The sequence below is a fragment of the Aptenodytes forsteri genome, unplaced genomic scaffold (genome assembly GCF_000699145.1).
Source record: "Aptenodytes forsteri isolate BGI_AS27 unplaced genomic scaffold, ASM69914v1 Scaffold137, whole genome shotgun sequence".
Lineage (NCBI taxonomy): Eukaryota > Metazoa > Chordata > Aves > Sphenisciformes > Spheniscidae > Aptenodytes > Aptenodytes forsteri.
This window is the reverse complement of record NW_008796221.1, coordinates 1800420-1812031: the sequence shown is the minus strand read 5'-3', so window position 1 is coordinate 1812031 and position 11612 is coordinate 1800420. Positions and strand designations below refer to the sequence as shown.

General features: G+C 38.6%; 1 protein-coding gene across 1 annotated transcript in view; it reads right to left on the bottom strand.

The window, feature by feature from the left end:
- The window catches only part of CERK (ceramide kinase), a 37625-nt gene that overhangs the window by 13037 nt on the left and 12976 nt on the right, over window positions 1-11612 (bottom strand). The window contains exons 7-9 of the mRNA XM_019474574.1: window positions 5843-5917; window positions 3934-4086; window positions 2823-2928 (exon numbers count right to left, since the gene is read on the bottom strand). Coding sequence (XP_019330119.1) covers window positions 2823-2928; window positions 3934-4086; window positions 5843-5917 — 334 coding nt within the window. The remainder of the gene's footprint in view (window positions 1-2822; window positions 2929-3933; window positions 4087-5842; window positions 5918-11612) is intronic.

Below are 11612 nucleotides of genomic sequence, written 5' to 3'. Positions count from 1 at the left end.
TTCCACAAGCGGTAAACTCTCCTTTTTTTCCTGAGTCCCAGCAAGAGCTCCCCGTTCAGCCAGGCCGGTCGTCTTCCCCGCCCGTTCTTCTTACGGTGTACAGGGACAGCCTGCTCCTGCGCCTTTAAGACTTCCTTCTTGAAGATCGTCCAGCCTTCCTGGACCCCTTTGCCCTTCAGGACTGTCTCCCAAGGGACTCTCTCAACCAGCGTCCTGAACAGGCCAAAGTCCGCCCTCTGGAAGTCCACGGTTGCGGTTTTGTTGGCCCCCCTCCTTACTTCACCAAGAATCAAGAATTCTATCATTTCATGGTCGCTAATAAGCCCAAGACCTCTGACCACCACATCTCCCACCAGTCCTTCTCTGTTTTATAGGTCTTATAGGATCAGGGTGTTCAGTGTCTTGTTCAGTCAAGTTTTGAATATCTGCAAGGATAGAGTCCACAAGACCTCTGGGCAACCTGTTCCAATATTTGACTGCTATAACAGTGAAAGACGTTGACATACTGGAGCTGGTCCTTCATCTCACAAGTGCTGAGTACACGGAAAGAATCACTTCTCCTGACCTGTTGGCTTCTCTTTTGCTTAGAAAGCCCAATATACGGTTGGCCTTCCTTGCTGGCAAGGATGTACTGCTGACTCAGGTACAGCTGTTGTCCACCAAGATCCCAAAGTTCTTTTTGGTAGAGCTGCCTTCCAGCCAGTCAGTACTGTTGCATGGGACTATTCCACCCCATATACACGACATTTGCCTCTCCCGAACTTCAGGAGGTTCCTATCAGCCATTTCTTCAGCCCACCAAGGTCCCTCTGAATAGCAGCCCTGACTTTCAACATGCAAACCACTCCTCCCAATCTGGTATCTTCCATAAAACTGCTGAAAGTGCACTCTCTGCCACCATCCCAGTCATTAATAAAGATGTTCCACAATATTAGCCCCAGTATCTATCTATCAATAGATCCCTGGGGGACACCTTTAGTAACTGGCTGCCAGTTAGACTTGGTACTCACAACCTTTCTAGGTGTCTAGCCAGTTTTTCACCCATCCGCTTATCTAGTCCACACCTCATTAATTTGGTTTTAAGAATACTACAGGACACAGTACCAAAGGCCTTGCTACAGTCAAGGTATGTAACACTCACTGTTTCCCCCTCATCCATGGGCTTGGGGACCTCTAAGGCCTGGGGGCAGACTACATCAGTGAAAACTGGGGCAAAGGAGTCATTTTCCAGCCTTTTCCGTATCTTTTATCACTAGGTTCCCCATACCACTAAGCCACAGGTCCACAGTTCCTTTAGCCTTTTGTTGTGATTGGTATACTTATACAATCCCTTTGTAATAAGTAACACCCTTCACATCCCTCACTGATTTCAACTCCACCTGAGCTTTGGCTTTATGAGTTCCATCCCTGCACATTTAGGCAATGTCTCTGTGTTCTTCCAAAGTAACCCATTCCACTTCCACCTTCTGTTTACTTCTCAGATCCTTGCTCATCCACGTTGGTTTTCTATCATGCTTACTCAAGTTTCTGCATATCAGAATGTTCTTGTGCTTTGAGGAGGTACCAACCAACCCTCCTGGGCTTCTTTGTCCTCCAGGGCAGTCTCCCATGGAATCTTGCCAAGATTCCTGAATAAACCAAGATCTACTCTCCTGAAGTTCAGGGTTGCAATTCTAGGTTTTTTTCTTACTTACTTCTCTCAGTATTTTAAACTCAATAATCTCACAGTCACCACTGCCAAGACTGCCCTCAACCATCAGCTCCCCCACTTTCCTTTTCTGTAACAAGACCAGCAGAGTATTTCTCCTAATCAGCTTGTCAATCACCTGCATGATCACTGTCATCACCACACTCCAGGATTCTCCTGAATTGCTTGTGCCCAGTCTTATTGCACTTCCAGCAATTAACAGGATGTAAAAAATCCCCTGTGAGGCATCAGGCACTCTTTACTCCCTGACTGAAACCCAGATGACAGCTTTCTCCCTCTGGAGCTTCCCCTGCATCAACGCACCTGATGAATCAGGATAGTTGCTCCAGCTAGTACTGGAGATCGTGATCTGTAGCATATCACAGCACTATTATTACAGCACAGTCTCAACAAGTTCCATGTAGTTTCTGGCCAAAGTTTCTGGCTCCTCTGTATCCTGCTGTGACAACTACTGTATCTCTTATAGCTACATTCATATATGAAGAATAATAATAAATACTAGTGCATAACTTCAAGCAGGTGAAAGTAAAGAGAAAGGAAGGAACACTGGGAGATTAAGGTAGGCCCCCTAATTGGAGAAACAAGTGAAGAATATCACACAGAATTTATACAGCATAGTAGTAGTCTATAAAAAAAAGGCTAAATAGGCTGATTCCCTGGGAGGACCTATCCTCAGGACAAGCCATGCCAGCTGTTATCATGGTACTAAAACAATCGCTAAAATTGCTAGATCCAACTACAATATGAACATTTGAGAACTTTTGAGTAATTATTTCAATTTGTAGAAAATATGAAGCATCCAGACTTTTCATTTATTAGCAGTAACACAGCATAGTGCCCTCAGCATCTTGTAACTGGGTACTGTACTGTTATACTTTGCTTCATTTAAAATTGGGGGAGAGGGGGATCAGCTAGCAAAATGTTATTACAATTTTTTGTTTACTGACCTGATAAAACGAGTTGTTCTCTTTAATAAGTCAATAAACTTTTTTAAAAGCTTGTCTCTTTCAGAGTAAGTGTTTTGACATTAAAAACAGCATTTCTGTGACTTCTGTTTGTGTACAGGCCTTTTCAAATAGTTCATGTCAAATATTCAGAGATAAACATTAGCCTACCCTGTTCTGCAGCTATCTTTATCTCGTGGAGATCCCAGTGTGTGTTTTGCTGGTTGAAAAGAAATTGTTCCTTCATAGTAATGATGAGAAAGAAAAGTCTTGAAGCCTACATAAAAAAAGATATTAAACAGCATTAAGTCATTATAAATCCAATTTATGAACACCTCTGCATACATCCCTTGATTGTTTCTCTCTTTCCTTCTCTGAGGACTGCAAAACAATAGTTGCTCTCCTCAAGTTCACAGCTCTTTGTGTTATGATGTTTTAGACTGCAAAGGACAAGGAAATAACCCCCCCAACTTTTTAACATTTGCCAATAGTGCCATTATTTTGCTTGACATGTTTAACAGCCAACCAAAAATTTTAGCTGTACATCACTGCTGAATCTTAAAATTAGCCTATACTACTTAAATTCTGTTTTTCTATCTTCTTTCCCTAACACAAAACAAATCAAAGAAGGCAAAAAATACCTTCCAGTAGCATAGGATTTGTCCAAATACTAGCTACCTAGGCTAAACCACTCAGCTCTTTCTATAAGCAGTGCTGGAAGGACAAAATTAACAATTCACTCCATCAGCCGAATGTCCAAGACAGAGTGCCTATCTCTAACTGATTGAAAAGAAAGGAAAAATTAATAGCACAGAAAAGATATTACTTTTTAGGCAGCTATCACTAGGTGACATATAGCAACACACTTCTATTAACAACACAGAACAGCACTAGCAATTTTATTAATAAAAAAGCTTATTAAACAAATTTGAATTAGGGTTGCTTCCAACATAATTTATAATAGCTCAATATAAACTTTTTAGTTCTTTATAAAGCTCATAAAATACTTCATAAATTAACTGACAGTTAATATTTTAACTGTGCTATACAGTCAAATTCAACACAGCTTTTATGAGCACACTGCTAACGTTATCCCCCAAGTTATGGAGCTTTACATAATGTGATCCAATGTACTTGGTACCACAAGGAGTTTAAAATCAGGTTCAGTCTGCCTCTTGTGTTTAAAAGCTTCAGAGAAGCTTGGTTTGGAGAGAGCACATCAACGGCTCCAATACGCTTTTTTTACACGCTGACAAAAGAATGTAATAATTACACAAGTTACCTGAGTAGTCATATCTCATCGGACCCATCCACCGCTTCTTTTCACTATCTTTCAATATATCTCCATAAAAACCGTAACCCAGCAATGATACAGAATACTTCAAAAACGTGTTGTTATGATGTATAGAAGAGACATCCAGAGGCTGACAGTCACCTATGAAGATTAGAAGTGCAAGTTTCTATTAAGGCTTATTTTGTTTGCAGCTGCAAACATGATAGCAACTTTAACATTACAGATTTTTTAAAAATAAAAAAAATGTTGTATTTATGTCTAACATACATAAGAAATATATATGGATATATGACATATACATGCAGAAAGGGAAAAACAATTTTTTAATACTAATTTCATTTAATATTTAAAAAGCATTAAGCACTAAGTGAGAAGAAAGGTCGGTATGCTAAAAATATATAATGAAGAGTTTACACTCATTTACCACGTAGCAGTAGGAGGGGATGTTATAGAAGAGATCAATGCAGTATCTGTACATCTACCAGATACTACTTAATCCTATATGTCATACTATCAGAGGATAATTCAAGCTGGAAGGGGCCTTAGGAGGTTTCTCATCAAATCTCCCACTCAAAGTAGGTTCAGCTATGAGGTCAGATCAAGTTACTCAGGGCTTATCCAGTCAAGTCCTGAAAATCCCTAAGAACAGAGAGTACACCACCTCTCTGATGTCCTCATAGTATAAGCTTTGGAGTAGTGGTGGGTTTTGGGGGTGGTGGTGTTGTTTCTTTGCTTGTTTGGTTTTTTGTTTGGTTTGGGTTTTTTTCTTTTTTCTTCTGTTTCACTTTATGCCCATGGTCTCTCATCCTTCCATCATGGACTACTGTGAAGAACCCTTTATGTAAGTGAGAAACACTCAAAAAATCTAAATGCATGTGTATATATGCACATTTAATAATCCAGCTAAAATACTATGATATACTAAGTCCATCTCTCTCTCTCTCTAATCCTAGTCCAATGGCCTAAACTCTACATATGCTGAACAGATTTAACCATAGGTTAGTAATAGAGAAGCACATGTGTAAACCTTTGCAACACCAGCTCCTAAAACTGCAACTGTTAAGCACTCAATAACAAGTGATAATGAAATAATTGTCACTTCGAAATTCTATCCTTTATGCTTAAGCAACATCATTATAACTGAAGGCTATCTTGCACAGTTTTTCAAATTCAGTATTAAGAACTGGGTGACTATGGGGTGACTATGATTCTTCAGTACATGGCAAGATAGGATGGACATCACAAATCACAATGCACTGAATATGTCAAGCTGTCTCCTTCAGCCCCCGTGCAGTTCAGGGACTCCATTACTAGAGGACTTTGAGGAGTGGCAATGTCAGCATCCCTACTGACAACATATCAAAAAGCATTTATTGAAGAGTAGTTGTTTTCCTCCCTAGTTCCTCCTCAAATATATGACTTACAGATGGTAAAAATGGGGAATTATCAGCTAATTCCAGTCAAGCAGAAGCCATACTTCTAACTTGGCATGGAAGCATTGAATTGCACAGGACAATTGTGCAACTAGTACAAAATAGTACTATTCAAGTGTACATACACTTGTCATAGCTTTCTCAGAGAGAGAGACCCCAACAACTTACACTGCTTATTGTATTTTACTGCTATTTTCAAAAGCATGCCAGAATGCATGAAAACTTACGCACCAGATATAAAAATTTCAAACCGTTATGATCCCTCGAAAACAATGAATTACAGTAGAGAAAGCAGTTCTGTATTTCAAAGCAGAGACTTAAATCCCAGACAAAAACTTTGCATTTCAACTCAGCCATTAAGTTCAAATTATATTTCACAAACATCTAGAAAGAACTAAATGGAATTACCATTTTTGGCTATTTTAATCATTTTCATAACAAAACAGCGAACTGTGACCACCCACCTACAATAATATGAAGAGCTGATGTTACTGGATCAGAAATGCCAATAGTTGAATAGCATATGCAATCTGTTGATCCTGAAAAATAAAACCCTAGAAATTAATTCATATCTTTTCAAAACAAGTATTATTGGCATGATCCTCCAAATAAAAGCATTATGTTCCTTTGGCCTGCCCCTTTCTATTTTTTTGAACAAAGCAAATATAAGGATAAAAATATTATGATTTAAATTGTAACAGCCCCCCCCCAGCGAGTAGAATTTATTTCTCTCCATACAAAGTACAAAGATTTTCACTATATAAGCAATAAATATATAGCAGTTAGTGAAAGGAAATAAGTTAATTAACAGGAAAAATTTCAGGATTACATTACAGCTTTTATATCAATTAAGGATGGAGGGGAAGGCAGGTAAATGCTGATTCTCCTTTGCTTAAGATTTCTCACTCATTGAGATCTCATGAAAAGAAGTTGACTGGTCTCCTGTTTTTTGGGGGTGATCTAAATTCCAGACTGTCAACATCCCCTCCTCCTCCAGCTGCATCTTAAACCAGAAACTCCTGCTTAGTTCTATTATTTGAAAATTAGTAAATACTTGCTTTCAGGAATTAGTTTATAGATAGGGGAGAAAAGTGAATAGAGATATGCCTTTACAGTCTTGAGCAAAATACCTACAAGAATAAAGAGGGGGGAAGCTTTCCTATAGAAATTCCTATAGAATATTTTCACCTATATTCTGTCTTTGTTACTAACTACCTTCAGGCCACTCCTCACTTGGTATGTCCACTCAGTATTTTAGGTGCTGTTTAGAGACAGGCAATTCTCCCTGATCCCTATTAAAAAAAAAAAAAAAAATAAATCTAAGAACCTAATGTAGGGTTCTGAATCCTACTCTGCAGCAGGCACTTGAAAGTCAGGGCCAGACATATCGAAGCAGTTTTGTTGCTGCATCTAACTCCAAATTTATCTTGTAGTTTCTCCCATCCCTTCCCTGAAAATGAATTCCTTCAATATCAAGGTGGATATCTGAAAACAAAACCTGACTTTGTCCACACATATGTTCTCAGATTTGCTGCTGATACACTAGATGTAAAGCAGCTCAGATACAGAGTACATAATTTCTGAGGCCTAATCAAATTGAAATAGAAAACTAAAAATGGAGGAATGAGCAATCACTACTTAAAATCCACTTTTGGTTCTTTCACACTTTGAAAACAGACAGGGCATATACAGTTATCAATAGGAGCAAAGAAAATCCTTTCCCCTCCAACTCACTTCTCAGGAAATGGGCACCACTTTCTCTACCAATGAAGGGCATGAGAGAAGCTTCTATCAAGTAAACGCTATGCAGAAGCCTGCCACAGTGAACAAGCAGCAGCTCCAGGAGCCAACTAAAGAGAACGTAAATATAAAACAGAACTGCAGAACAAAAGAAACAGTGTGACTAAAGAGATCTCCCTCTACAAGGGTGAGGTTCAAGATGATGCAAGTGTACCATTACAAGTATATGCCGTTGCACAGGAAACAGGACTCCAATTTCTCTCAGTATTGTAACAGACAAGGTATGCAGATGATGTTATCATGCCACATTTGGAGTTTTATAGCAGAAAATATTAAGTAGAGTTCAGATACTGAAGCTGTGCTTTACTGCCAGTTTTTTCAGTTTCATTTTGCCTCCTACAGTCAGGAATTTCAGTTAGGCAGAAAATTCTCACTACTTTTGAAAAGAAAAACAAGCAAACAAAAAAATAGCCACCAAAAGATTGGACCTGAACTTTTACTGCTGAAAATACAAGCCTAACATTTCATACAACCTTTCTCATTTCTTCAAGATCTGTTTGCATTCTGCTGCTAGAATTACCTTAGTCACATTGTCTCGATGTAAACAGAGCTTCCAAGTAGTATTACACTATAGGCGGGAGGAGAAGAGGGGAATTCATGCAAGCCACATTTTAACACCAGGGGCTTATCTCCCAATATTCTTCTGTAGTCAATTAAAAGCTGATCTATCTGTTGGGCAATTTTATAGAACTTATTTTCATTTCTATTCCTTAACTATCAAGGGAGGGCTAAAATTAGATCTGAAGTCTGAAATTAATTCTGGGATTCTAAAACAGGAGACTGGAGAAGACACCAACAGTGTTTACCAACTGTCAAATCATCCCTCCTTCTCAGATGTGCCCATGGAGTACCAACTACAAACAGTAAAATATCATCCTTTTTTTCTCTCTCAGAGCCAGTAGTATGGAGCAACAAAACCGGTATCATTCCTTAGTACATTCCAGGAGAATATAACTGGTCATAACGCCACAGCAAGCATGAACCTAACAGTACTAGTTTGAAGGTCACAAAAATGTTCACGATGACTAAGGATTTGAATCTCTTTGAATACTTCATAACCAAACAGGAATTCTAGACCATTAGGTGAGTCTTGAATAGATTTGGAATCTACTACTGCTGAAACAGCACTCTGAGTAGATGCACACACAAACCCCACCAAAATCTAGCTTATTTCGTCAGTATAAATCTGATATGGAAAGCAGGATTAGAATGTAAATATAGCTTGACTAAATATCCCTTGATTAATAGCTTAGGATTGCCAGAGCACTCAATTTGGGCAAGTTTTCATAGAGCATGACTCTTGACTGATGTTAGGTGGTAGATGTTGCTTGCTCCGGTTAAACCAATTTTCTTTGGGGATTTTTAAGGGCAACAGCCTGAGTGAAGGAAAATAAAAGAGGTTTTTATGGGTTGCACAGAACTACATGCAAATGTGAAGCAAGTAGTTGGACTGCTTGTTAACTGAGCCCTAATTCATTAAAAAAGAAAGATCTTCAGCGTGGAAATTAATTTTTGCATTGGTGTGCTAGAAGAGAAAAAAATCAGCATGCAAGGGAATGATTAAGTTTCAGGTTAAGACACTTAGAAGTAGCTACATGTGTACATGCAACACCGCAGACTATGTCAAAGCTTCCACATTCTGGTCAAGGAGATCTTGTCAGGAATGCCAACGGCAGCTTGAGCTTGATTCAAGGTACTCACACACAGGCCTCATTTGAAGGGCCTTAGGAAATAAGACATCTGCACAAGACAGGCAGATGCAACACAAGATCTACAGGCTCTACTGATGGGATTGACCAGATGGCCCCCTAGCTATAACATGAGTTTAGATACCCATCTCACCTGTAGACACCTAAATGTAAGCATGAAAATTTGAGTATCGATTTCAAATTGAAACTCATCCTAAGGAGAGTAATTCCGTTACCTAAAATGACACCAACAACCAGTGTTCAAATGCTGCAGATAACTCTGCTTGGCTTCCAACTGCTACTCCAGTACAACAGTTGTCTTGCATAGGGCTAGTATATTCAACGATGGTGGCACCATACCACCATATGTAGATAGCTGAATCCCAAACTAAGTATCTGAAATCTCCCAGCTAAAGAAAGCTCTCATCCCAGGTATTCTGATATTAAGAGCCTACTGAAAATATGAAGTATGTGGAGGGCACATCAACTAGTCTTTGTTAAAATAAGTATAATTACTTTGAATCTTTACCATACATTATGTACACTAGAGCCCTGTTTCATTACCTATTTTCCCCAAAGTTTGTTTGTTATTAGGAGGTATCATACAGCCACATAGTAGTCATATAGGCAAGTTCTTCTATGTTCTTTCCCTCCCCAAATTTAAACACTAATTTTTTTAAATAAATAAATTTAATGATTTAAAAATTATCAAGGAAATCCTTCAATTAATCACAAGAAGAAATGATCAAGATATGTATTTAAAATATTTAAAAAGAGTATGTACTCCCCATAAAACATTTTTGCTAAAGCAAGATTAAAGAAACCAACGTGATGGACTGCACTACACAGAATACAGTACAGCTAAATCACCACATTTCCCCTTTGCATGCAAATATCGCTGGATATTTGTGAGTAGACAAGTCATGCAGATAGGTGCTCAGACACCACCTCACAAGCTCTAAATTGGTCATAGAACCACCAAAGTGATAAGCAAAACCAGATGATTTACTGGTTGTATGCAAGCGTTCATGCCATCGATTCTGTGGCAAAAAAAAAAAAAAAAAAAAATCAAAGTGCTACAATTAATCATCTGAAAAATTATTAGACTACTAACTTACAACTAAGTTTTCTTAAACCAAAACACACACATTCTGTGGGCTCTAAGTATTCATTTTTGTGCTTTTATTGATGGAAGACTAAACAAATTCCAAAGAACTGGAAGTACTAAACTAAGCAGATAACAGAAGCAACAGTCAGCTAGATGCTGATCCTATAGAAAAGAATGTATTTAATAAAGAAATAGAAATACTTTTAGTGCTCATGAGCATTGCTCCATGTGAGAAACCCTTGACAGGGGCAGGTGCTCCCACAGCACACCCAGAATCCTCAGAGACAAATTAGTATGGCAACAGGATTCTGTACTGCAAACAGGTAGAATAACAACTTCAGTGGGGATCCCGTACGTTTGCAGTATTTTTGTGAAGTCACAATCCATGTAGTCACCTCAGACGAAATATCAGGTGAGTCATGCTAACTCTTGGTCAAGCAGCATTTAGTATTTTGAAAAATCTAGATGGTGACTTTTCTGGGAAGTGATTTTCAAATGACAAGGGTCTGACACATCCAAAAGGAAGGGGAGAAGCTACTGTTACAGGGAGAGATGAATGGCCAGGGCATACAGTCATGCTCCTACCCAAAGTTTTATACACCTTCCTTTCTGCATCCAGAAACCAAGAAATCAAGTTCAACATCTGCAGAATGACAGACTGGCTTAAAAAGGAACAGTTCAGAAGGACTTTGGTCTGGGTTATTTTTTTGGTAGATAATCACTCCAGCAGAACTTCAGTAGCACAGTACAACAAAAACGGATTAATACAATAATAGCAAATTTAAGAGATGAAATTAACATCACAGTGAAAAGTAATCTTGACTTAGTTGTCTTCACAGCAGCCCCACCATATTAAACGCAGTATTTAGCTCTAAGACTGTCATTGCAGAATTTAAAATGCTGAAAGAGGAACACAAAACATTGCACTTCAGATTTCAAACTGGACATACTGAACCTTGAAATGAGATGCTAACTAAACTGCAAAGATCATTAAATATTACAAACGTTATAACAGAGAAGACCGTGGACACAGAGTCATTTTAAAAAAGGAATTAGATAGCTTTTTATGCTATGCTTTAACACATTTTTGAAGAGAAATTTTACAGCCTAGATGGCAGTAGTGTAAGAGTCCAGTCACGCTTCATGATTTTACTTGCATCTGGTTTTTAAGTTTGTGAATGAATCGTCCACCATTTTTCTATACTACCTTCACATAAGAAGCCTGTGCTGTCTTTAGCGTTCTTAACTTCTACAGCTACACATCAACATGCTGATTATAATCATACTGCATGCTTCAATCCTAGACGTTACAGAGTTCATACCTTGACCACAACAAAAGTGAGAGGGATCTGGATACACTAGAAGCCTAAATCACTATAGCAATTAGACGCTTTGTATCTACACTTTACTCAATCTTCCCTAGCACTTGGAAGATTTTTCCCCTATCCCCAGGGTAGGCTGGCAGACTTGGTTTTTGGAAGAATGAATGCATTAATATCATGCCACGGCATGGCGTGAAGTAGGATTTTTTTTTTTTCTACCTGCTGAGATCATAAGAGTATTTAATCTGTTCTCTTTTACTAAAGAGTCCTCCGACAGCAGTTGACAGCTTTGTCCTCCTGTTCTATGCCAGGTTTA